The following is a 26,664-nucleotide window of genomic DNA, read 5'->3' as shown; positions in this document are numbered from 1 at the left end:
CACACAGCACCGAGTCACTGTACAGCAACACCCCCGTTACAACAGGCCAATCCCTCAGTAGTGCAGACCACACCCTCATGAACACCATACAGCACTGCGCCACTGTACAGGCACATATGAAGTGCTTACAGTAAAGATTAAAATAGTCTTCCAGTTCATTAATATTCATGCGAGACCCCAGACTCCAGACCAACTCATAAGTACTCCTCACACTCACCTCTTTAGTTTTCAGAGGAATGTCCCCCAGGTAGACCTTGTACATCTTGTTAATGATTAAAGGGTTATTCCAATCGATGATGCTGGGGGGGAACAAAAGACAAAATTAATAAAGGTGCTGAGAAAAGACAATCCAAGAATTAACGCATCAAGTAAAGTGAATGGCACTTTTTAAATCATGAAGCTATACGAGTGCCATATTGGCGTTAAAGCCTTTAGTTGTTTTTTGCTATTAACGGAACAGCTTGTGACTGATATTATACATCCTCAGCCAGCGTTATCGGTGTCCACTGCTCTTACATCCTGCCTCGCGGTCGTTGTCGTTACAGTTGTGGTGTGGACATCCATTTGAGTTAGAACGGTTCTTAAAATGACACATTTAATAGTTGTGGTTGTAGTTCTGGCGGTGGACGGGCCTTTAGCCGCTGGGACACCGTACCTCTGCTTGCTCTTGAGCTCCAGGTCGGCTGCCGTGGCAACGCTGTGCCGCGTGTCGCTGGAGGCGATGACCAGGTGAACCACGGCCTCCACCTCAGGCACCTGCTGGGCCTCGATGAACTTCACTATGCCCAGCTTACACTGCGGGAACACAGGGCCAGAGCCTTCACCCAGCCCTCATTCCCAAACACGATGAACTTCACTATGCCCAGCTTACACTGCGGGAACACAGGGCCAGAGCCTTCACCCAGCCCTCATTCCCAAACACGATGAACTTCACTATGCCCAGCTTACACTGCGGGAACACAGGGCCAGAGCCTTCACCCAACCCTCATTCCCAAACACGATGAACTTCACCATGCCCAGCTTACACTGCGGGAACACAGGGCCAGAGCCTTCACCCAGCCCTCATTCCCAAACACGATGAACTTCACTATGCCCAGCTTACACTGCGGGAACACAGGGCCAGAGCCTTCACCCAACCCTCATTCCCAACCTCTCATTCCCAAACACGATGAACTTCACTATGCCCAGCTTACACTGCGGGAACACAGGGCCAGAGCCTTCACCCAACCCTCATTCCCAAACACGATGAACTTCACCATCCCCAGCTAACACTGCAGGAACACAGGGCCAGAGCCTTCACCCAACCCTCATTCCCAAACACGATGAACTTCACTATGCCCAGCTTACACTGCGGGAACACAGGCCAGAGCCTTCACCCAACCCTCATTCCCAAACACGATGAACTTCACTATGCCCAGCTTACACTGCGGGAACACAGGGCCAGAGCCTTCACCCAACCCTCATTCCCAACCGCTCATTCCCAAACACGATGAACTTCACTATGCCCAGCTTACACTGCGGGAACACAGGGCCAGAGCCTTCACCCAGCCCTCATTCCCAAACACGATGAACTTCACCATCCCCAGCTAACACTGCAGGAACACAGGGCTTTCACCCACCTCTCAGACCAAACTGTTCATTCCAAAACTGCCCTTCCCAACAGGGGTGTGAACACTTGAACGGTTAACCAAAACATTAAGCAAAAATGAATAACCAATGATTGGTGTAAAATTGTGCGAAATCATGCGAGAAACACATGACAAAGTTCCTTATTGGAAGACCGTGACAGCTGGGCTAGAGAAAATGACCTTTCTTCTGGAGCGAAGCAAAACTTAAACGGAACAATTTAAGATGGCCCCGAACAGAGGCGGTACCGCACCTGCTCCAGCTGGCCGGGGCTCCAGAGGGTCTCCCCGACGATGCGCTTGGCCGTGTAGAAGCTCATCCCGGGGGGGGGCTGGGGGAGGCCCGGCCCGGAGGCAACCCCCCCAGCAGCGCTGCCCTGCGGGGAGGCCGGGGACACCCGAGCCTGGGGCTCGTTCAGCACAAACCTGGGGGAGCGGGGAGAGGGAGAGGGGAGAGGGGAGAGGGGAGGGGGGAGGGGGGAGGGGGGAGGGGGGAGAGGGGAGAGGGCAGAGGGGAGAGGGGAGAGGGGAGAGGGCAGAGGGGAGAGGGCAGAGGGGAGGGGGGAGAGGGGAGAGGGCAGAGGGGAGAGGGGAGAGGGGAGAGGGGCAACGGGGAGAGGGGAGAGGGGCAACGGGGAGAGGGGAGAGGGGAGAGGGCAGAGGGGAGGGGGCAGAGGGGAGAGGGGAGAGGGGAGAGGGGCAACGGGGAGAGGGGAGAGGGGCAGCGGGGAGAGGGCAGAGGGGCAACGGGGAGAGGGCAGAGGGGCAACGGGGAGAGGGCAGAGGGGAGAGGGGCAGCGGGGAGAGGGCAGAGGGGCAACGGGGAGAGGGCAGAGGGGCAACGGGGAGAGGGCAGAGGGGCAACGGGGAGAGGGCAGAGGGGCAACGGGGAGAGGGGAGAGGGCAGAGGGGAGGGGGGAGAGGGCAGAGGGGAGAGGGGCAGCGGGGAGAGGGGAGAGGGGCAACGGGGAGAGGGCAGAGGGGCAACGGGGAGAGGGGAGAGGGCAGAGGGGAGGGGGGAGAGGGCAGAGGGGAGGGGGGAGAGGGCAGAGGGGAGAGGGGCAGCGGGGAGAGGGCAGAGGGGCAACGGGGAGAGGGCAGAGGGGCAACGGGGAGAGGGCAGAGGGGCAACGGGGAGAGGGCAGAGGGGCAACGGGGAGAGGGCAGAGGGGCAACGGGGAGAGGGCAGAGGGGAGAGGGGCAGCGGGGAGAGGGCAGAGGGGCAACGGGGAGAGGGCAGAGGGGCAACGGGGAGAGGGCAGAGGGGCAACGGGGAGAGGGCAGAGGGGCAACGGGGAGAGGGCAGAGGGGCAACGGGGAGAGGGGAGAGGGCAGAGGGGAGGGGGGAGAGGGCAGAGGGGAGAGGGGCAGCGGGGAGAGGGGAGAGGGGCAATGGGGAGAGGGCAGAGGGGCAACGGGGAGAGGGCAGAGGGGCAACGGGGAGAGGGGCAACGGGGAGAGGGGCAACGGGGAGAGGGGCAACGGGGAGAGGGGAGAGGGGAGAGGGGAACCACTGTCAGTATAGGTCAATTCCATTTCCATTCATTCAATACAGGAAAGTCATTGACTAGAAAAAATCATTTGGGGAAAAAATATGTCCATAATGTTCTGGGGATTTGTCAATGATGCAATTAATTATAATTAATTTCCTGAATTGAGTTGAAACAGTTGACCCCAACTCCAGTGGAAGTATCGTAATAGTAATTTTTAATCAATACCAAATTCAAAGACTCAAATGAAAATATAATATGAAAAAACTAATAAGGCAGAAGGACCTATAATTAAAATGAACCTACCCGTAAGGCATTAGAAGCACATCTAACATGAAGTCTAAAAGCAGATGGACCGTCTTTGGCTTTTCCACAAGGTTGAACGAGGAGGCCACTTTCGAGGGCTCAGCGGAGTACTTCATGTGGAACAAGGTCGGGATCAGGAGGTGCATCAGCCTGAAGAAAAGATACAAAAATCCGTCAAGTTATACAGAGCACACCGTCTGCAGAACGAGAACACAGAACGAACTTAACTCAACATATTCTCCACTACGTTCCGTGGTGAATGACTGATTCAGAACTCCTTCAAATTTCCGTAGTAGGAATGTTCATAATAGGAACGTTTTGCTTACTCTTCAAATATAAAACAAGAGGCATAAACCAATTAATTTAGAGAACTTTAGGAGCTGATGGGAGGCGTATTCAGCTAAAGCACCACATCAGTGCCTACTGTGGCCTGTGGCTGGTAGCTCCATAGGGCAATGCGCACAGGCAACTTCATCACCCACGGTACAGGAGGCTTCAGTCGGTTAGCCGTCTGCATTTTATCGCTCTCTAGCGTCCCCCACGGGGCTATCGGCTGCCTGTGGGCTGCATGGGAACAGTCCTCCTGACTCTACACAATTCTACACCAGCTTGGCTGCTGTGTGAAGAGAACGCGGTGAGAGTGCGCGTCTCAGAGGAGAACTCTAGACTTTCCCCAAGTCAGGCAGTCGAGATGGTGCGGGAACCCAGCTACGGTAGCAAAATAGTGGGAAATTCCAAATCAGGGTGGGACTTGGACACGCTTAACCCCACGTTGGGGGGACAGTATTTTTTATTTATTCATTTTTTTTAAAAGAATGAAATTCATGACAGAATCAGACCTGGGTCAAATTCTCAATTGTTTCGGATTAAAATACTTTTCTATGCTTTACAGAGCTTGCCTGGTGTATTGGAAGCTATGAAACACTTTGCAAAAAGTGGAAACCCCCACCTTCTGGTCCTCTTGCTTGGCTCAACCCGGAAAGATCAGCCGAGCACAGAAAAGTACTTGACATTTGACCCGGGTGGGGTCCGGCCCACTCACCCGTCCTGCTGTGGCTGGGGCTTGCCCTCCATGGCAGTGAGCAGAGTGGGGGCAAGCTCACACTGCTTCTGCACCTCCAGGCGAGGGTAGCCCATCTTTATGTAGATAATGGTGAAATTCTGCACGAAGACACACACAGACGGAACTTGCAAACCCTCCCAGTGAGCAGAAAACACAGCAATAAAAACACTGCCATCAACCCAATTACAGCAGCCATTAGTGGGATATTTTCTGTCTCTTTATAGCCTAATCAGTGTAAATTGGAAAAGTTCCGCTCAGAAAACCAAAACACATTAAGGGCTTTACAGCACTCGGGTGTCATCTGGTTTAGGACACCGCGCTGTGACTGTTTTATGTCATTCAGTGATCCTGAACACATTGGAAAACTACCTCCAAAAATAACAACATGGTCCCTATAAATCTAGAGCGCCCCCACTGGACTGGAGGAGCACTGCATGCTGAAAACAGCACACACAATACTACTGAGCGTCACCCCATTGAGCCATAGTTGAACTGGGTGGTGTTGGTTGAAGAATGATTCCCGTTTGAGAGACAAGCCGTACCCTCGTGTTTTACCTTGGATTCCTATACCATGACAGTGCAGTAAAAGCCTGATAATATATTTTTTAATCTTACTAAATCACAGCTTTTGTTAATGATGATTTCTCATAACCATAGAAATGCCTGCTTTGAAGTAAAAAAAATAATATGAGGTGATATAAATTCATAAATAAGTTGTCTAATTAACATGATGTACACGTATACAACCACAGGCTATTTTTCAGTCTCAGGCCGGCTATGAAGTTGGAAAACCTCTTGTGTGTTTCAGAGAAAACAGAAAACACCACAGAAGCTGTGTTTAATCCTCAGAGCAACAGCAGTGAGAAATAAATGAATTAACAATATAAAATAATCTGTTATCTGTAAATCTGTTAAGAAGTTCGTTATCAACTCTCACCAGCACAACGCAAAAGTATTGAGCAGCGAAATGTCGAAACTTCAGGTCTTCTTTAACTTCTTTTCAGGCTGATAAGATCATCTAAATTAATGCTCATGTCATTCTCCTAAAAAAGAAAAAGCCAGTGTGTGCACACCCATGGGGAACCCTTATAGTACCTGCAGCTAATCTACTTCCAACACAACAACATTCAACTAAAAAGATACCTCCCAGAGGAGGAAAACATTAAAGCGCATTTTATGTTTTTCTTGCCTGTCCCACATGCTGACAGGTGGGAATTAAAAAACATAAAAATATAACAACTAAATAAAACACCCAAGGTATGCCTGAGGATGGTCTATCTGGTGAGACACACAGTAATTCAGTATTTGTATTGCTTTTTTTCTTCTTTACTACTGTACCTGTGAACCAATATTGATCAAACTATAACTTGTGGGAGAGAAAGGCATACGAGTATGATGTTGAAAGCTCAAACTTTCTCTGGAACAAAGGCACACACCTTCATTGATGCTCTTGCAGAAAAGCGGTATTCTAAGCAGCCTGGGAACTGTTCCGGTGGATTATTTGAGCGTAGAATAAAGCCTACATTCTCTCAGAGAAAGAACAGAGCTCAGGTTGAGCACCGTGACTGAAGAGACATCCAGAGCTCTCGAAGCTGACGTGATGATTGGTGATCGTTATTGAGGACTGAAAACCCCAGAATGCACAGCACACCACTTCGACACGGGGCCTGGGATGTGGATGGGAATTTTAGATCATTTTTGGCCTAATTCTTCTAGAATACTACGACTATTTCAGAACACAAATGGCAAGTAAATTAAATCTAAAACATGTTGATTTTTCCCAGCTGAATCCGAGTTTCCTCAATCGTGCTTGTGGGCCCTGCCAGTCGGCAGAGCAGCAGTCAGTCTTCTGGAGAGAGAGTCAGCCGTCAGCCGACCCTGCATCTCATTCCGCTGAGCTGTGCAGTCGCCGTGTCAGAGAGGCAGCGGCTGTCTACCTCTGATGGGATTCAGCAGACGGCCTACGGCCTTCAGAGTGCTTTTCAACTGCCAGCAGGGCAGCACAAATGCCGGAACAATCCGGCACGCTTCTGAGTCGATTCTTAACACCATCCCACAGTGAAGTGCTACCTAGGCACATTCAGGAGTGACTAGGAGTCACAGAAAATGGCCGGATATTCTGAGTTCAAATCGACTAACGCACTCACAAACCAACCAGTGGGGGTAGCCTATACCCTAGTGGCTAAGTTGTTTGACTGGGACCCAGAAGGTCAGTGGTCCAAACCTCAGTGTAACCACAATAAGATCAGTGCAGCTGTGGGGCCCTTGAACAAGGCCCGTAACCCCCATATTGCTCCAGGGGGGCATTGATCGCAGCTCAGTCTAATCAACTAAGTTTGCTTTGTATAAAAGTGTCAGTTAACTGCAACATAATGAAACGATGTTATGTAGAGCTCTTACAGTTACGAAGGAGGCCGCTGAAGGATCCTGGTACTGCACCAACAGAGTCTCGACCGGTAGCTGGATCTTGGGCCTGCTCTTTATGCGTTTATTCAGGTGGACCAACAGTTCCATCACCTGGGAAGGAGAGGGAAACCAAATCAAAAGGGTAGCAACTCCAACTGCTTTCACAGGTCTACACGGCTTTAGTGGACTTCATCCCTGGACCTGGAGAGCTGCCAGGTGTGCTGCCTTTTGTTGCTACTGAGCACTTTCTGGTTTCTTGAGTCTGAACTGGTTGCTGCTATTAAGGCAAAAATAGAACCCAGCAGACCCTGGGGCTCTCCGGGACCAGGAATGAACATCACTGTTTTTGCGGATTACCCAGAATTCTCTATGATTTTTGGTCGATGATAACAACCGTTTATCCTTCAATTGATATACAAAAAAGACAGCATCAATCAATATGCAACATAAACAGGGCATAAACGTCAATGAGCCTACTTTTTTCCTAACTCCTTCTTGGGTGCTGGACAGCTTTAGCAGAACTGGGGGGAGGAATTTGGATATGATGTCTTGCAGTTGGTCGTCCGTTTCTGCGTGGCCCAGGCGAAGGAAAACACGCTCCAGTTGATCTGCTCAAACGGAGATGAATGAGTCGTAACATGTCCCAATTGCATCGATGACAGCAGCTTTTTTGGACAACCACTTCCTCTTACAATATATTTATGTTTGCAGGCATATCAGGCAAGCTTACAATGACGTTTGCTGGGGTGGGTTCGAGTAATACCAAAACATTTGACCATTGATCCCACAATATTACCGTCAAAGTAGGGCCTCTTTAGTTTGTCTTTGGAGCAGGCCTAACTGCATGCATGAGGTAATGGTGTCAAAATGTAGCTACGTACACCGCCGAAGCAGAAGCTAGTTAGAGCAAGATCACACCCAGAACTGGTAAAATTAAAGATCTCAAAATAGGATTCACGTTGGCGTACGAATGTTTTACCATAATGCCATATCTCACAGAAGGTAGCTCTTGACTTGCATTAATGATACAACTTACAGTATACCAGCAAGCTGCATCAAACGCAACATCATTACTTAAGCTGCCAGCAATAACGTTACACGTTACGAAGTTAGCTGTCAAGTTAGCCTTTTCAACATGCAATCAGTTGCCTACAGTACGTAACAAAGATTACCATCTAGTGCTACTTTCAATTTGCAATAAAGCAAGGCACCTAGCTCACCGGCTATCTTGACAGATAAACGAGTAATGGATGACTGACAACACGTCAACTTCAGCTTGGTAAATGTGTATTTTACTGAAATATGCAACGGGAATAGCTAGTCTAACTGAACACCATATTCAGCTACATTAATATTCTCAATCAGTTTAGAGGAGGCAACAACTATCTCGCTGGCAACCTAAACGTTGCACACCACCGCCCTCCCAAGCTAGCTTGCTAAATGCTATAGAAAAAACACACAGAGCTAGTTAGCCTGCCAGGTACCAGTCCGGCAAATAACTATTTAATCAGCTCGTTAGGGTCATTATCAAGCGTAATATTTAGTAACAATTAGGAAAATAGCGAACACACTTGGTATACATTTTACACGCCCATTAAAACATTTTTTTTGCGCAAATACTTTCGCTTCTGATCATGACTGTGCAGTATAGGCCCATTTTTAGACATAAGCATTGCGCTAGCCCGTAGGCTATCAGCTCTTCTGCTAGCCAAGTGTCCGTGAAACAATCTGTTCACAGCCGAATCGATGTCGGTTAATGCACCTGATAACAAACAACGCCTTGACTTGCTAATAGGAATTATTTAACACTTTTAAATGACCGGCGTACTAGCTTGTTGCAACTTACTGAGCTCATCCTGAGCAGCCATGTTTGCACACGCACAACCACTCCCGCTGCTCCGCTCGCTGAAGCTCCGTCTCTAAACTGAATCTCCGAACTCTTCCTTTTCGTATATTTAGAAAAGCTGAGGCTAGGCATGGCTAACACGCAGTGTCACAACAGCACCACTCACAGCTCAAATTGTGCTATGGCTAATTTACTCACAGGACACATACATAATTCACTATGAAAATACAGGTTTCAATGCGCTAAAAAAATGTATCATTGTACTTCAGAAAATATACACACTTATTACACACATAAAAAAAATAAAAAATGAAGCAGCATTTAACCAGGTTGTTGCCCAGAGAATAACCTAACACATCCTTAAATGATAATGGGGTAGATATAATTGATATTATGCATTATATTTTCCTTTCATTTTTTCATTTCATATTTCATATTTACTATTCATTGTTATTGCTGGACTTGACTTGAAATGTGATTCGTTTTCTGGCCTTTTGGAATGGCAAAGAATGGCGTTCAGGTACGCTGTCTCTAATCAATTTCACACTCAATACAATAAGCTTAGCTGACGCATAAAGACAAACAGCATTTAAACTCTATCTTTGCAGTTTTCTTTTTCAAATGTTGTTGACACAAGCATTTCCTTTCTTGGCATTGTGTTGAGTAATGCATTTTTATACAGGTTTTATTCGATTGGCATTACTCCATGTTTTTTAATGCATGGTAAAACTTTTATAAGCAGTTGCATTGAAACAGCTCTAGGATATATATTAGCATTCCTTAATTACCCACTGTTTCAAAACAACTCTAACTCTTAACCTTGGCCACCAGTCTTCCCAAATTAACTTTCTTCATGACTATTTGAGAAATTAAAAATTCTAGAGAAAATGTCCTCTGGACAACCCCTTCCTGTTCTATTGTCCTGGGTGATTCCACGTGGTACCCCAGAGTTGTTAAAGTGTTCGATTCTCAGATTATGTCAATGCAGAGTACACATGTGACGCCCAGTTCTCTATCTACAATTCGCCTATTATGAATATAATTCCTATATAATTCATATAATTCATACGGTTCGGATATTACGGACTGCACCCTTGGTGTAGATCAGCACCAGACCGTAAAATTGATGATGTCACCCAACCATGTTGTAATGTCCGGTACAGTGGCGTATGAAGGCAAAACAGCATTCCAACTCAGATGCATTATGAAAAGCCTACGTGACCAAACGTCCCATGGTTCAAATAAAATGGGTGTGCTGGTTAGCTGGTGCCGCTAGGGGGAGTGTCGAAGATGCTGCACCAGTCGCCGAGAGTCTATTCATGGAGGCAGTTGTGTTCGTCCGTTGTGGGAGGAGTGAAGAAGGACCAAGCTGTCAGAAACTGGAGGACTTTTAACTACACACAGACAACAATAAATTCATACAGCGACATTACACGCAGGTAAGAATAAATTTAAGTTGCAATGCCTGGCTGCACGTCATATGCAGAATGACAGCAGATGAGAATGTTTCTTCCAGCAATCAGGGATGAAAAAAACGTTTGCTAGCTGGCTAGCAAACATAATTGTTCAGCTGGCTATGCAGCTAACGGTAAGCTAGCTAGGGTCGCTTATTGTGATGACATTTTGAACATGGTAGCCTAGGCTAGCTAGCTGGCTACTCAATATCATGTCATCCAAGAGGGATAAGCAGTTTTGACTCACTCTCAGTTGAAAATTAATACGCAGGGCCTGTTGTCGGTGCAGTGGGGTACCAGAATTTGCTACAGACAATGTCAGCTTCGTAGTTTAACTTGGTTTGTAGCTACGTTATCTGATTAGCCAGTGCTTGCTAGTTTAGGTCTTAGCCTATTTGTGGCTATTGTCTGTCTGCGTGTGTCTAGTGGAGGTGTCTCGCTAAAAAACATAGCTAGCATGTTAGCTAACAGTTGCCGCTGTTGTGACAGATTGCTAGCTAGCCAAGTTGATTCGTAGTGTTGACCGTGCAGGAGGGATAACGTTACTGGTGACAGTGTCATTGTCATCATCAATAGATAACAGACACGTTAGCAGGGAAGTGGAAGAATTCAAAACTTAGCTGAATATTCGGCAAAGCTTTTGTGTATATTTGTTCATATGTACCATCTCTAAGACATTTTTGTGACTTGCAATTTTGAGTCTGTCATGTATGGTCTCAGCACAGTAATTAGCTAGGTAACAATGTCGTGTTGGACAGCTGATGTTAAAATAAAACGTTAGAGTTAGCGTGAGCGGTCATTTCTTCTTATAAGTTATCATATGTGTTCACAATGGTCAGCTATATGGCTTAAGGTGCTGTTTTTGGAACAATGGTTTGTCTTACCTGCATCGGAATATTTTTTCGAATTCATAAAATTGAGCATTATAGTAATACGTGCATATGCTACGTAGTTGGGGAAACGGCTGATTACTTTCAGCATGTTTAATGCTTGCGTCTCAAACGTTATCAAAATATAATGCAAGCATGTTCTGGAGCTTTACAGTGATTTCCAGACTGAGATTTATCATTGTATGTTGTTCACGTTTGTTTCGGTTGCGGCTGTGAAGTACAGCAGTAAAGGGGAGAGCATTTCCGCAACCTACTCCACAAAAGACATTGAAACATAAGTCACAGAAACCTAAAAAGGCCCCAAAACGTTTTATAACCGATCACGGATAACTCCACCCCTGCCTACCAATGCCTTTTGATGAAAACACAGGACAACTTTGCACGGGACACTCGCCTTTGTTGGGCGGAGTCTATGACGTGTTATGACTGTGGAGCGCTGTGATAACAAAACAAACAGTCAGCCGAGCAAAACTGCATCGGGGAAATTTCCAAACGTATCTGGCCTCTGTGAGATATGTTAAACAATATCTATTTTACTATATCTCTTAAGCAAATCTTGAATAGACCGGCTATAGTTTGATCAGCAAGTAGGCAACGTCTTGACGGTCTGCTTGGCGGTGCTTGATAGCAAAATAAAGTCAAATTAATGAGCATCAAATATGTTGTCACAACTGAAACAAGTGTTTGAACACTTTGTTTTATTTCAAAGTTATTTGTACATGTAATTACTCGCGACTTGTACAGGAATTCCTGCTCACAAGGAAATAATGTTAAAGTTGTCTTAACCTTATGTCACCTCTCTCAGTTTAACCAGTACAATAAATCATAGGCTAAATTGTTCACTTAAATTTCAAAATGTTTTGTCATAATATTTGTAAAATTTTAATTGTGGCTTAAAGCAATTGAGAGATTTAGCATTTAGCAATGTAGTCTATTAATGGTAACTGTTTTGTTGTTTGCTAATCATACGGGTAGATTTGAAAGTCTAAATTGCCATCATGAAAACATTGTGACAACATGCCAGATTTTAACAATCTGTCCTTTGCTGGAATTAAAGAAAAAGGATTTATAACAAAACAAGAAAACCAAAGCAAAACAAATTTGAACAACAGTGTCATAATTGTCAAAGCAAAGCTTTAAATTGCAGCTCCTGGCGGTGTGTGTGAGCGAAATTACAGGGAACAAAAGCAGCAGAAAATGTGTGTGTGTGTGTGTGTGTGATGAGATTACTCAGTGGAATGTATATCTGAATGTAAGTAATACCATCACTTATTCTATAAAATATTCTGAAATCAACTGTGCTGCGTTTGTAGTTATGACAGCACAATGGTGTAAACGATATAATAATAATAATAATAATAATAATAATAATAACAATAATGTACACCTACGGGGGTAGAAATGCCATATAATGATAAAATTTGTCCTGATTGTCCTGTCAATCACAAAGATAGAGTATTGTCAGAAGGTGCAAACTGGGCTCTTTTCTGATTGCCGTGTCTGGTTTGGGATTATATGATTCATGTTAACGGCTGTTGAACCTTTGGGGAGTCTGTAGTGTTTTCGGAATCTTTTCATTTCAAAATTCTGTGTTGGTGTTCCAGAGCTCCATTGCTGTCAGTTGCCAGTATTGATTGTGGCATCAGCATTAGAAGAATGTTCAGTTAAGTATGTTCTAATCAACCTTTTTTAAAATTAATTTATTATTATTTTTTTTTACACCTTAAAGGGTTAAATAGAGAATCTGTCCTTGTAATCTGCCCCAAACCAAACCAAAATGGATACTCTCTTTTTTCAGTGACAGTTATCCTTCTGTCAACACTGCGCCCTATTGCTTCCATATAATGGCAGATAACACATAAACAAATATTTATCTGGTGGGGAGATAAGGGGGCTATTGTGGCATTTGATTTCCTAAAACCTGGTGCGTTGGGATTATGTTGAAACGTTGGCAGCAATGCCACCCGTGAATAGCTGCATATATTTTCAGAAGGAGTGTATTTTGAGAAGTGTGTATGCTTTCAAAGTGTCAGTTTGAGAGGTAAGAATGGTCCAATCACCAGCAAGTTAATGATCGTGAAGGATCGTGACTTGACATGCCACGGATGAATTCCGCTCCACTATTGAAAGAAGCACTGGCTACAGGCGTTCTGTGTTCACATGTAGCAGTGTTGATATATGAGCAGTGCGCATGCTAGGCTACTTGCAGTGTGGACACTAGTGCCTTCAATATGCGGATACAGAGTGCAGTGGTAGATGGTTGACTGTATCTCCAGTGGAGATGAAATTTAGGAGAGCGGTTTCCCTGCGGTAGCTGTGCGCAGCCGACACCACTCCTGATCTCAGTGCCGCTGTGAGGTTAATGAGTGAACGCTGACAGAATCAGAGTCTCCACAGTCCCTGTTTTCCAGCCGCCATGTTGGACCGCAGCCCAGAAGGAAAGGCAGTAATTGATGCTTGTTGAGACAGGCTCTGTAGATGTGCCAGGTTCGAGGTGACTGTGGTGAGGAGGTCTTATCTGCTGTACCGTGCGTCTGCCAAACGGCACAGAATGGGAAACCTTGTGACCATGTTGGGCTTTGTCGAGAACTTTGTGAGTGTTTCACAAACATTTTGATGGGACACGTTTGGGCTGTGTGGAAAAAAACGTGTAATTTCTTTCCTTTTTTTGGGAAGATCTCTTTTAGAAATTTTCTCTATTTCTCAAAGAGACATTTAAATGTATTTTAATATAAAAACGATCTTTAAAAAGTTCAGACATTGCGGGTGTTAAAAGCAGCGGTAGTATGCCTGAAGTGCTATTAATGACCTGTGTTTTTAATTGTGGAAGCATGTTGCTGTAAATGAAATTTCTAAGCGGTCTGCGCGTATTCACTACTTTTTGATGTTGGGCTGCCACCTAGTGGCCATTTGGAAATACTACACCCTTGTCCATCATATTATGTAAATTGAATTTCAGGATCCCTTTGCCACACACAGCGCACACAGCGCACACTTCCAGGGGCCTGAGGCCTGACTTCCTGTCCTTTCAGGGGCCCGGTTGCGGAGCCACGATGGCGGACGCAGAGGCGGGCGGCCCTGCCAACCCCTCCTGCAAGATCATGACCTTCCGGCCGACCATGGAGGAGTTTAGAGACTTCAACCAGTACCTGGTGTCCATGGAGGCCCAGGGGGCTCACCGCGCAGGCCTGGCCAAGGTAGGGACCTGCTTCCTCTGCTACTGCTCTCCACATCTCCCCCTCTCTGGCCCTCTTTCTCCCTCTGCTCTCTCTCTCCCTCTCCCTCTCTCTCTCTCTCTCTCTCCCTCTCCCTCTCTCTCCCTCTCCCTCTGCTCTCTCTCTCTCTCCTTCTCCCTCTCTCTCTCCCTCTGCTCTCTCTCTCTCTCCCTCTCCCTCTCCCTCTCTCTCCCTCTCCCTCTGCTCTCTCTCTCTCTCCCTCTCCCTCTCTCTCTCTCTCTCCCTCCCTCTCTCCCTCTCCCTCTCTCTCTCTCTCCCTCCCTCTCTCTCTCCCCCTCTCTCTCCCTCTCTCTCTCTCCCTCTCTCTCTCCCCCTCTCTCTCTCTCCCTCTCCCTCCCTCCCTCCCTCCCTCCCTCCTCCCCGTGGCTGAGGGACAGACTCCCGGCCTGCATTAAGGGCGCAGCGGCGTGTGAAGAGCAGGTTGAGGAACCTTGCGTTGCGTCGCTGCAGACGGTGAGTGATGATAGCGCGCGGCGGGACGTGTCCGCGGGAGGCCGTCAGCGAGCGCTGACAGCGCCGTTACTGGCTGCTGATTAACTCTGAGGAGAGGCCCGGCCCGGGTTCCAGTGAAGTGGGAGCAGCGCTGTCTGGCGGCTGAGCACCGGGCCTGTTCCTCCTCTATATGAGCTGGTCTGAACTGAGACACGTTCATACTGAGGACACCACTGGACACGCGGGCCTCTGAGTGCTGGTCTCGGGTTCCCCTGTCCATAGATTCACATCCTTTATTGTAACATTATCCATTATCATTGCATCCATTATCAAAATCAAAGAGCTGATTCCAGAGAGTTGTCAGGATGGATTCTGTAGGGGGAATTGGACTGTACTAAGTGTGGGTTTGGGTGTAATGTCCTCTCTCTCCTCAGGTGATCCCACCCAAGGGCTGGCGGCCGAGGCGTAGCTATGACGACATAGATGAGCTGGTGATCCACGCCCCCATTCAGCAGATGGTGGCGGGGCAGTCAGGCCTCTTCACCCAGTACAACATCCAGAAGAAACCCCTCACCGTGCAGGAGTTCCGCAGGCTGGCCAACAGTGACCAGTGAGTGTCCTACACACCACACACTCACACACACACGTACTCACACACACTCACATATACGCACACACACACACACTCACACACTCACACACACACACACACACACACACACTCACACACACTCACATATACGCACACTCACACACACTCACACACACACACACATATACGCACACTCTCTCACACTCACACACACTCACACACACCCACACTCACACACACACACTCACACACACACTCACGCACACTCACATATACACACACACTCTCTCACAGACACTCACACACACCCACACTCACACACACACTCACACACACCCACACTCACACTCACACTCACACACACTCACATACACACTCACTCACACGCACACCCACTCACACTCACATATACGCACACTCACACACACTCACATATACGCACACACTCACACACACACTCACACACACACATATACGCACACTCACACACACTCACACTCACACACACACTCACACACACTCACATATACGCACACTCTCTCACACTCACACACACTCACACACACACACACTCACATATACACACACTCTCTCACACACACTCACACACACCCACTCTCTCACACACACACCCACACTCACACACACACTCACACACTCACATATACACACACTCTCTCACACACACTCACACACACCCACACTCACACACACACTCACACACACTCACATATACGCACACTCACACACACTCACATATACGCACACTCACATACGCACACTCTCTCACACACACTCACACACACCCACACTCACACACACACTCACACACACTCACATATACACACACACTCACATACGCACACTCTCTCACACACACTCACACACACCCACACACACTCACATATACGCACACACACCCACACACACTCACATATACGCACACTCACTCACTCACACACTCACACACACTCACACACACTCACATATACGCACACTCTCTCACACACACTCACACACACCCACACTCACACACACTCACATATACGCACACTCACACACACTCACATATACGCACACTCACACACACTCACATATATGCACACTCTCTCACACACACGTGCATGCATATACAAAGGTACACATAAAGTAAGTTCTACATAATTCAGCGTAGTTCAGCAGCCCTCTCCACAGTGCCCGTCAGCCCTGTTTTTGGTCGGAGCCTTGCTGTGCCGTTTCCTGCCTGATTGCCCTGCTCTCACACCCCCAGGTACTGCACCCCCCGTTACCTCAACTACGAGGACCTGGAGAGAAAGTACTGGAAGAACCTGACCTTTGTCTCCCCCATCTACGGAGCAGACGTGAACGGGACCCTGTATGACGAGGTGTGTGTGTGTGTTTGTATGTGTGTGTGTGTGTGTGTGTGAGTGAGTGTGAGTGAGTGTGTGTGAGTGTGTGTGAGTGTGTGAGTGTGTGAGTGTGTGAGTGAGTGTGTGAGTGTGTGAGTGTGTGAGTGTGAGTGTGAGTGTGTGTGTGTGTGTGTGTGTGTGTGTGAGTGGGTGAGTGGGTGAGTGAGTGTGTGTGAGTGTGTGTTTGAGTGTGTGAGTGTGTGAGTGTGAGTGAGTGTGTGTGTGTGTGTGTGTGTGTGTGAGTGGGTGAGTGAGTGTGTGTGTGTGTGTGTTTGAGTGAGAGTGTGAGTGTGTGTTTGAGTGTGAGTGAGAGTGAGAGTGTGAGTGAGTGTGAGTGTGTGAGTGTGAGTGTGTGTGTGTGTGTGTTTGTATGTGTGTGTGTGTGTGTGTGTGAGAGTGAGAGTGAGAGTGAGAGTGAGAGTGAGAGTGAGAGTGTGAGTGAGTGTGAGTGTGAGTGTGAGTGTGAGTGTGAGTGTGTGAGTGTGAGTGTGAGTGTGTGAGAGTGTGAGTGTGAGTGTGTGAGAGTGTGAGTGTGAGTGTGAGTGTGAGTGTGAGTGTGAGTGTGAGTGTGAGTGTGTGTGTGTGAGTGTGTGTATGAGTGTGAGTGTGTGCGCTGACTCCAGAAGTTCATAGGCCAGCTGAGCACACTTTTTGGACAGTTAGAGTGTAATTACCATGTAATAAACTGGTAGTAAGTTCTGCATGGTGTAGAAGCCCTCGGATCGGACTGGCCTGGTTCTGATGGCCCGTGTCTCTCTCAGGGCGTAGAGGAGTGGAACATCGGCCACCTGAACTCCATCCTGGACGTGATCGAGGAGGACTGCGGGGTGTCGATCCAGGGCGTGAACACGCCGTACCTGTACTTTGGGATGTGGAAGACCAGTTTCGCCTGGCACACGGAGGACATGGACCTCTACAGCATCAACTACCTCCACTTCGGAGAGCCCAAATCCTGGTAAGACCCTGTTGCCCTACATGTTTTTGTTGTGGGAAAAGGAGAAGAACATACAAACTACACGCAGAGAGGATCCAGGCCAGCTGGGACTCAAACCCAGAACCTCCTGCTTGCTAGGCGACGGCGCTGTGCTACCCCACCGTGACGCAGTGAAACAGAACCGCCCTCTGTGTTAGTAGTAGTTCAGCTCCGGCCACACTGAGAGATATTTCACCGTTAAACAGCTCCGTCATCTCTGCTGTCTTCGGACAGGCCTGGTTCAGGTTTGATTTCTGACAGGCCCGTTTGCTCTCTCTGTGGTAATGAGGTATTGACCGCAGTCTGGATCAGTGGTTCTGGAGAGGTGCTCAGTAATTCATACAACATTACTGCCATTCAGTTTCCCCTGCACAACCCTGGCATGCTCATATGCAGGCTACAGAGACCGGCTGTTACTGCATCATAAAGGGAATGAGCCTGTTATTACATCACATAGGGAAAATGAGTATGTTATTACATCACAAAGAGAAAATTAGCCTGTTATTACATCACAAAGGAAAAATGAATATGTTATTACACCAAAAAAAGGAAAATGAATATGTTATTATATCACAAAGAGAAACCGAACATGTTATTGCATCACAAAGGGAAAAGGAACCTCACTTCTGTTTCTGTGCAGTTGCTTAGTGTCTCAGTGGGCCTTCATATTGTAGCCATTTTCCAAACAGTTTGACAGTCTGTCTCATTTAATTTCTTGGTTATTGTTGCACACTTTTGACGTTTATTCTTGTGTACGCTGGCGTATTTGACACTCTAACCTCCCCCCCCCCCCCCACACACACACACACAAACTGCTTTGTACTTCATTGATATTCCCCTCCAGACACCCCTCTTTTAAGTGACAGCTCTTTGTTTTGCGTTAGGGCTCGTAATTGTCCTACCTGAATTGAGCGGAGACGAAGCAAATGATGTTGCTATTGGTCAACAGATGGTGTAATCCTACAGCTAATTAAGTGACTAAACACTTGACAGAGAAAGGTCCCCAGATGAAGCGACTGGGGGATGCTGGGTAATTTATGGGCTGGGTGAGGTGCCCCCCCCTTGCCCTGGCTGTCAGGACGGGCAGGTCCAGGGGAGAGCAGCAGATGACGGGGTGTTTGTGGCGGTGTGAATAAACACGCGCCCCCCCCGTCTGAGCGGAGCTGCCGGTGGCTGACAGACGTGAAAGAGAGGGGCAACGAAACGGAGCGATGCTGCCTCCGAGAGCGGGTTATGAGCCACCGTGTGTGAACACTACCTGTGTGAGCACTGCCTGTGTGAGCACTACATGTGTGAACACTGCCTGTGTGAACACTGCCTGTGTGAGCACTACATGTGTCAGCACTACCTGTGTGAGCACTACCTGTGTGAGCACTACATGTGTGAACACTGCCTGTGTGAGCACTACCTGTGTGAGCACTACATCTGTGAATACTACATGTGTCAACACTGCCTGTGTCAACACTACCTGTGTGAACACTACCTGCGTGAGCACTGTCTGTGTGAACACTACCTGTGTGAGCCCTAGCTGTGTGAATTCAGTTATGTATAGTTCCCTTTTTAAGCAAGCTTTCTAATTAAAAAGGTTTTCTTTGTTTCATTAAAAGTCTCATGCTTAGTAGTGAAGTTGTAAATTGTTCATGCAAAGTGTAGTTACACTGGTAATCAGGCCTTAGTATAAAAGGCCTGGTGGCGTATTGTCCAACCTTTAGCACTGCGGATCTTAAAAGGGTAATTCAGCGTTAAACCGCCGTGTGCCCATATAAGGGCGTCCCCCGAGTCCTGGGAGTCCTGACTCAAAATGGAGGCCGGCCGGGGCGGGCGCCCCGTCACAGATAAGCGCTAAAGTCGCGGAGAAAGGGCGGCGGTAACGAACACCTGGGAGGCGCGGGGGAGAGCGCGTTCGCGGCGGCTTTCCGAGCCGCTCTGAGCCGATAACGCGCCGCTAAGCCGCCGCGCCGCTAATGTGATTCCGGGCGAGCGGTAAGCCCGCGTCTAATACCGCCGCAGAGGAACAAAGGCGGCAGATTGAGGGCGCGGCGTATTTTAGATATTGCGGCGACTATCTGATCAGGTGGCAGAGGCTGCCCCGAATAACGGAGACTTTCCCGCCGATAAGAGTAATTGGGTTAACGGGGGGAAAGAGGTGCGCGGTGTTTGCTACTGTGTGTGTCCCCCCTCCCCAAAAAAAGAATTTCCCAGAATCCCTTCACCTCTGTGAGGTCGTTGACCTCTGACACGGGCGAGAAAGGGATTTAATCAGCTGGACCCCGTTTCCTTCGCTGATATTTCTGCCCGCCATGCGAGAGGATTAGCGACAGACTCCTTTTATTTATTTATTTTTAATCTGTTTTCTGGATCGTTGTTTTATTTCTGTTCTTTGTGTCGGCTCCTTTCTTGTCTTTTCTCCCCTGCTTAAGCGCCATGTGGCCCCAGCGCGGACAGAGAAACGCGCAGAGCTGCACTTCCCCTCTCTGGCCTCCGGGGGGCAGCAGAGGCCCTCGGCTCCCTCCCTCCCGTTGGCAGGCCGACGGCCCAATTTCCCGCCGGGGTGGCTCGGCCCATCCACCCGGAACTATCACAGAATCCATATCCAGGTTAAATATATTAGTCACAGCGAAATAAGAGCTGCCTGCGGATAATGGTCTTCCGGCTGGGATAGAGCCCGCTCCCAATCCCACGGATCCTTCTCCCGTTATTTATCCCCGTCATAATCGCCCGGGCCTCTCCCTGCCTCGGATCATTTAGCCAATCGTATATAATTAGCACGTTAGCGGGCGCTGCACAGGTAGAATATCGATCTGTCCGGGCCTGTTGGGCGGCAACTTGGGGCTCAAGTTTGGCGGAAATGGCGGTCTGTCTTTCTTTCTGCCTTTCTTTACCTCTTTACCCTCTAATATCTTTTCGTTCTTTTCACACTTGAAAGAAAAGCTATGTGGAAAAAGGGCGGTCTGTAGTGTAGTGGTTAAGGTACGCAACTGGGACCCGCAAGGTCGGGGGTTCGATCCTCGGTGTAGCCACAATAAGATCCGCACAGCCGTTGGGCCCTTGAGCAAGGCCCTTAACATTGCTCCTGGGGAGGCTTAGTCTCCTGCTTAGTCTAATCAACTGTACGTCGCTCTGGATAAGAGCGTCTGCCAAATTCCATTAATACACTGTAAAGTTCAGTGCTGTGGAGGACACGGTTGGGAGGGTTTGGCTTTTCAGTTTTTATGACGTCGGTTTGCGGAATGTTCTTCACGCACGGCTTTAGGGCCCGGCATGTTTCCATGGTAACCCCTGGAGTGACAGCCTTTGTTACGGCTGCAGACGACAGCACTCGTCCCCTGCGCCCGCCTCGTCTCGCTGGAGGTCCTCTGTAGGAGGGCGGAGCGGAGCCGGCGGGTTCCTGCGATGAGACCGCGGGTCCCTGTCTGCCTGTCTGCCTGTCTGTCTGTCTGTCTGTCTGTCTGTCTGTCTGCCTGTCTGTCTGTCTGTCTGTCTGTCTGTCTGTCTGTCTGTCTGTCTGTCAGGGGGCCCCTCCTGTGCAGCTAGTCAGCTTTCATTAGAGCCCATCATGCATCTGGCCCTGCTGTCAGAGAGAGCTCTCTACCCCTCCGTCACTCCCTCTACCTCCCTCCATCTCCCTCTGTTCCCTCTCTCTATCTCTCCTCCAACCTCTCTCTACCCCTCTGTCACTCCTTCTACCTCCCTCCATCTCCCTTTCTTCCCTCTCTCTATCTCTCCTCCAACCTCTCTCTATCTCTCCTCCAACCTCTCTCTACCTCTCCGCCTCTCCTTCTCTCTCCCTCCTCTTTCTGTATCTGCCCCCACTCCTTTCATCCCTCTGTCTCTCGTTCCTTAATTCCTCCCCGCCCGTGTCTTGGTCTCCCTCCTTTCTTTCTTGCTGCCACCTCTGTGTCTGTTTTCCCCCCCTCTATCACGGTCTCTCCGTCTTTCTGCTTCCCTGCCTCTCTCTCCCTCTCTATCTCTCTCTCAGTATCCATCTTTGTCTCTCTCACACACACACACACACACACACACACACACACACACACACACACACTCACACATACACACACTCACACGCACACACACACACACTCACACATACACACACCCACACACACACACACACACACACACACACTGACACTCTCTCCCTCTCTCAGTCTTTGGTGCTGTGTCCCTGTAGAGTAACAGTCTGTAGCTGTCTGGAGCCCAGGATTGCACCCACACACTCTGGTCCTCACACACACTCTGGTCCTCACACACACTCTGGTCCTCACACACACTCTGTCCTCACACACACTCTGGTCCTCACACACACTCTGGTCCTCCCACACACTCTGGTCCTCACAAACACTCTGGTCCTCACAAGTGCTGTAAATTTCAGGTGGACTGAAGTCTGCCTGCAGGGCAGATTGAAGCCAGAACTGTATCGATTCTGTGCTCTGACACCTGCCCGGACAGGGGGAGTGGGGTGCAGGTTTTCGGAGAGGGGACGGGGGGAGGGGGGGTGGAGTAAATGAAAGATTTGACAGGCGAGTTAAATGGGGCATAGACAGGTTCGCGATATGGCCTTCAGGTTTTCCTGAAATACGGTCAAACTGAACCAGACCTGGGTCAAATATAGTATATTCTTTCTTGGATTCAAGTACTTTTCTGTGTTCAAGTGATCTTTCCTGATGCAATTCAGCCAACTATGAGGACCTGACGGTGGGGTTTGCACTTTTTGTCAGTATTTTATTGTTTGCAATGCACCAGACGAGCTCAGTTAAGCGTAGAAAACTATTTTAAATCCAAAATAATTACGTATTTGACCCAGGTTTGAACTGAACGATTCACCACTTCTGGTTCTCTTTTCACTCTTTGGCTGTAGTCACTGTGGACATGCTAATAACGAGAGCCACCATTCGCTGTTCGCCACAGTTTTTTCAATGCTAGTAGTACTGTCTGCCCCCAACTTGTGTCATCAGCGCTGATGCACTGGACTCTTCGCCTGCTTTGCTAGGTGCTCGTGTGCTCTTGTGAAATCTCCAATGTAAGAAGAAAAGGTTTGGTTTGTCCAAACAGTGCAATTATATCTGCATTTTCTAGATGGGCCATCATACTCTTTTTAGTTGTTGTTGGTGTAGTACCCTCCTACCACCAGAGGGCAGTGTTGTGTTGCATCTTAACCCCAATATTTGGCTGCTTTCCCCCCCAAAACACGATGGCGTGGTTTGCATCACTGATAATTGCATCTCTAATTTGCCGTGGTGAAATGAAACGATTCTAATCACAGGTGTAAGTAATGGGGGTCGTGTGTGTCACATTAGACTAAGAGCGAGCACCTATTTAAAAAAAAAAATCAAAGAAAAGCTCCGTTTTTTTTTCTTTCTTTTTTTACATTTTATTTTCCACTTGCGACACGATTGGCTGAACTGCCAGTGTGGCTATCAGATTAATCGTACTAGCACAGCACACCAAAAAAATTTGAGTCAAACGTTTCCTGTCAGTGCGGTCAAAGCCGTTTGCTTTCCAGAGGTCGGTCACTGGCCCCCTGTTTTCACTGCCAGGTTAATGGTGTTCTGGAAAGTTATGTCACTGGCGGATGCCCATAAAACACCAGGATCAGAGAGAAGGATGATTAAACAAATACAGCCAATCGGCAGCCTCCTGAATAGCGGCTTGTGGCGCTAACTTTATTTCCGCCAGACTTTTACATGTTATTTAGCTGATGCTTTTATCCAAAGCGACTTCCAGTTGATTAGACTAAACAGGGGATAATGCCCCCTGGTGCAGTGTGGGGTTGAGGACCCAGCAGCTGTGCAGATCGTATCGTGGCTACACCGGGGCTTGAACCACCAACCTTGTGGGTCCCAGTCACGCACCTTAACCGCTACGCTCCAGGCATACTTGAAGAAATGTAATTGCACGTGGAAAACTCATCATGTTCTGTGACTCAAGGTCAGATGGGGGTCAGCGTGTTAGCCCTTTGAACTCGGCTGACGGATTTGGCGGGAATGGCGGGCGATGAGCATGAGAAGTCGGATTCCCCGAAGAGGGAGCGTCCGCTCCTGAGAGGGGATTCTGGGACTGAGTGGTCAGATTAGTGGGATATTGCCCGGAGTTTATTCCCGAGCTGACGGTGCAGCCGGCAGGTCTAAGTGGCAGATTGGACTCTGTTTGTACTCCAGGCTTAGGGCGGATTTCTGTAAGTGCCTGGAGCCTCTCGCTCGCTCTCATGGAGGGCCGTAAAGCGCTGGAGTGCCTTCAGAGACAGACCCCTGCCTCTGGCCCACACTCTGACTGACCTGTAGAGTCACCACTGTCAGTGCTGTCAAAGTTCAGCCATGTTCAGGTACTGTGTGCAGGTACTGTGTGCAGGTACTGTGTGCAGGTACTGTGTGTAGGTACTGTGTGTAGGTACTGTGTGCAGGTACTGTGTGCAGGTACTGTGTGCAGGTACTGTGTGTAGGTACTGTATGCAGGTACTGTGTGCAGGTACTGTGTGCAGGTACTGTGTGCAGGTACTGTGTGCAGGTACTGTATGCAGGTACTTTGTGCAGGTACTGTGTGTAGGTACTGTGTGCAGGTACTGTGTGCAGGTACTGTGTGCAGGTACTGTATGCAGGTACTGTGTGTAGGTACTGTGTGCAGGTACTGTGTGCAGGTACTGTGTGTATGCAGGCACTGTATGCAGGTACTGTGTGTAGGTACTGTGTGCAGGTACTGTGTGTAGGTACTGTATGCACATTTAGGATCACAATGAGACCAATAGAATGGTGTTTCAATCATTTAAAAAAATCTTCCCGTTATTGCAGAATCGGCAATATATATACAGTGTGTGTCCGTGCATCGTGTGTGTGTGTGTGTGTGTGAGACACTGACATTGTGATCACCTACCCTCTCTGAGGTCATCATTAATCAACCTGTATGCGCGCCCCCACCCTACACACCCCCTCATTGATTACAGCCCCTCTCTGTAAGCAGTGCCCTTGTGCTGCAGTATGACCTGTGGTCAGAGCTCATGGATCAGGTGCTGAGAGTGACTGACAGCACAGGGCACTCCGCCTGGCTGTGACTGTGATGATGTGGTTCTGTGACCTGTGACTACTGCATGGGTCTGTTGTGCGGTTCTGCTGTGCACTTATGCTCTGTGGTTCTGCTGTGCGGTTCTGTTGTGCACTTATGCTCTCTGGTTCTGCTGTGTGGTTCTGTTGTGCACTTATGCTCTGTGGTTCTGTTGTGCGGTTCTGCTGTGCGGTTCTGCTGTGCGGTTCTGTTGTGCGGTTCTGCTGTGCGGTTCTGCTGTGCACATGCAAGAAGTTGTGCATCAAGCCTGCGCTAGGCAACAGCTCTTCTGCATCTCCCTGGAAACGCTTCCTCCGCCCACGCCGGCCAGCTCTGCTCTCAGGTGAAAGGTGGGCTCAGGCTCCTGGCCAATCGGAGACGGCAGAAAATGGTGTGGAAGGTTCCGGGCCTGAAGGTGCTAAAGATGTGGTCATGTATCTGCGCCCGCGTGAGAGTAATGAAACCATTCTTCATACTTAGCTGTGGTTGCCACGACGGCGCTGAAATATGGCTCACGGTGACGGACTCACAAAGGAACACCCCGGCGCTGTTTCTGCTCCTCAGACTGCAGGAGCCGCTCTCCAGACGTATCTCTCTCTGACCGTGTTTGTTCTCCTCTCAGAGTCCAGACGAGTTTCTCTGTGTGTGTGACCATGTTCGTTCTCCTCTCAGACTTCAGGAGCTGCGCTCCAGACGAGTTTCTCTGTGTGTGTGACCGTGTTTGTTCTCCTCTCAGAGTCCAGACGAGTTTCTCTCTTTGTGACCGTGTTTGTGGCTGTGGCTGAATCATCGTGTTTTCCGTGAGAGAATAACGTTTATTCGCTTCTCTCCAGCGTCCCCCGTGCGTCTGATGTGAAGGCAGCGCTTCCTCTCCGGCTGTCTGGCGTGACTGATGCGTTTCCTGCCTTTGTTCTTTTTCCCCAGGTACGCCATTCCTCCGGAGCACGGGAAGAGGCTGGAGCGTCTCGCTACAGGTAATGTTTCTCCCTCTCCAGTGCCGCGAGCACATCATAACATCGCTCCTGTTTTTAGGTAGGGGTGCAGACTGTGTCCCCCTCAACCGATAAACGCTATGAAATGGGAGGGCTGCTGTACTGTAGTGAAATAAAGCCGTGAAAAGTTACAAAGTACCTAAAAAGGTACAAATGCTTGTACCCTGTAGGGGCCTGGTGTCCTCACCATCGATAAGCACTAAAAGCGGGAGGGCTGTGCTATAGCGCCCTGGGCACGGGAAATGGCTCCCTGACTCTTCACAACATGGCCCCCCTGTTTTTGGGTGGGGGGGTGCAGCGTCGGCCCCATCGATCAGTGACACGCCCCATCCAGAGGCTTTACCCGCTGCGAGGGTCTCCGTGTAATGGCTGATAACAATGATGAGCCATCGCGGCCTAACGATAAAACATCTAACGGCCACACCCTCCACATCAGCACTGCCGTTTAATAGGAGCCGAAGTGGCGAGTAATTATTCAGCGTCAGCGTACTCGATACGTGCGTCGTGTCTGATATCGACCGGCCCATATGATCCTGTTTATTGGCAGCTTAAGTTGAAAGAGGGGGCCGTGTTTGTTTAAACTTTTCATTTGAGCGCTCTGGCTTTTGAAAGATCATAATAGCTGTTTTTGCGAGTGCGGTGCGTGTTTATTCAGAATGGGCCTCTCCGCTGCCGTTGATAACAGACATTACGGATGACATTGTAATTGTTGGTGCTCGATGAGCTTCATTTTTGATGCGCCTCGTGAAAACAGATTTAAACATCGGCGTGGATCAATATCATGAAGTGCTTTTCAATGCGTATCTGGAAAACAAATACCGACTTGCGCTCAACATAAGAATGCGTGGCTCATTTTGACTGTCTGTTTTGCATTTTATACAGACTTTCTGAAAAAGTTTTAGGATTGTGTAC

General features: G+C 48.5%; 2 protein-coding genes across 4 annotated transcripts in view; one reads left to right on the top strand and one right to left on the bottom strand.

Annotated features, from left to right (window-relative positions):
* Positions 1-8,855, bottom strand: part of ecpas (Ecm29 proteasome adaptor and scaffold) — a 32,220-nt gene extending 23,365 nt beyond the window's left edge. For both annotated transcript variants that reach the window (XM_061252098.1, XM_061252099.1), the window contains exons 1-8: positions 8,737-8,855; positions 7,368-7,498; positions 6,885-7,001; positions 4,464-4,582; positions 3,422-3,571; positions 1,880-2,051; positions 656-795; positions 218-299 (exon numbers count right to left, since the gene is read on the bottom strand). In XM_061252098.1, coding sequence (XP_061108082.1) covers positions 218-299; positions 656-795; positions 1,880-2,051; positions 3,422-3,571; positions 4,464-4,582; positions 6,885-7,001; positions 7,368-7,498; positions 8,737-8,758 — 933 coding nt within the window. In that variant the 5' untranslated portion in view covers positions 8,759-8,855. The remainder of the gene's footprint in view (positions 1-217; positions 300-655; positions 796-1,879; positions 2,052-3,421; positions 3,572-4,463; positions 4,583-6,884; positions 7,002-7,367; positions 7,499-8,736) is intronic.
* Positions 8,856-10,046: 1,191 nt separating this feature from the next.
* The window catches only part of kdm4c (lysine (K)-specific demethylase 4C), a 145,366-nt gene continuing 128,748 nt past the window's right edge, over positions 10,047-26,664 (top strand). For both annotated transcript variants that reach the window (XR_009709390.1, XM_061252461.1), the window contains exons 1-6: positions 10,047-10,175; positions 14,113-14,277; positions 15,183-15,358; positions 16,611-16,725; positions 17,511-17,704; positions 25,685-25,734. Coding sequence is in view for 1 of the 2 variants with exons in the window: in XM_061252461.1 (XP_061108445.1) it covers positions 14,134-14,277; positions 15,183-15,358; positions 16,611-16,725; positions 17,511-17,704; positions 25,685-25,734 (679 nt within the window). In the remaining variant the exon portion in view is untranslated. The remainder of the gene's footprint in view (positions 10,176-14,112; positions 14,278-15,182; positions 15,359-16,610; positions 16,726-17,510; positions 17,705-25,684; positions 25,735-26,664) is intronic.

This window comes from Conger conger, chromosome 8 (genome assembly GCF_963514075.1).
Source record: "Conger conger chromosome 8, fConCon1.1, whole genome shotgun sequence".
Taxonomy (NCBI): Eukaryota; Metazoa; Chordata; class Actinopteri; order Anguilliformes; family Congridae; genus Conger; species Conger conger.
The sequence above is the reverse complement of the archived record's forward strand: the minus strand, read 5'-3'. Positions and strand labels throughout refer to the sequence as shown.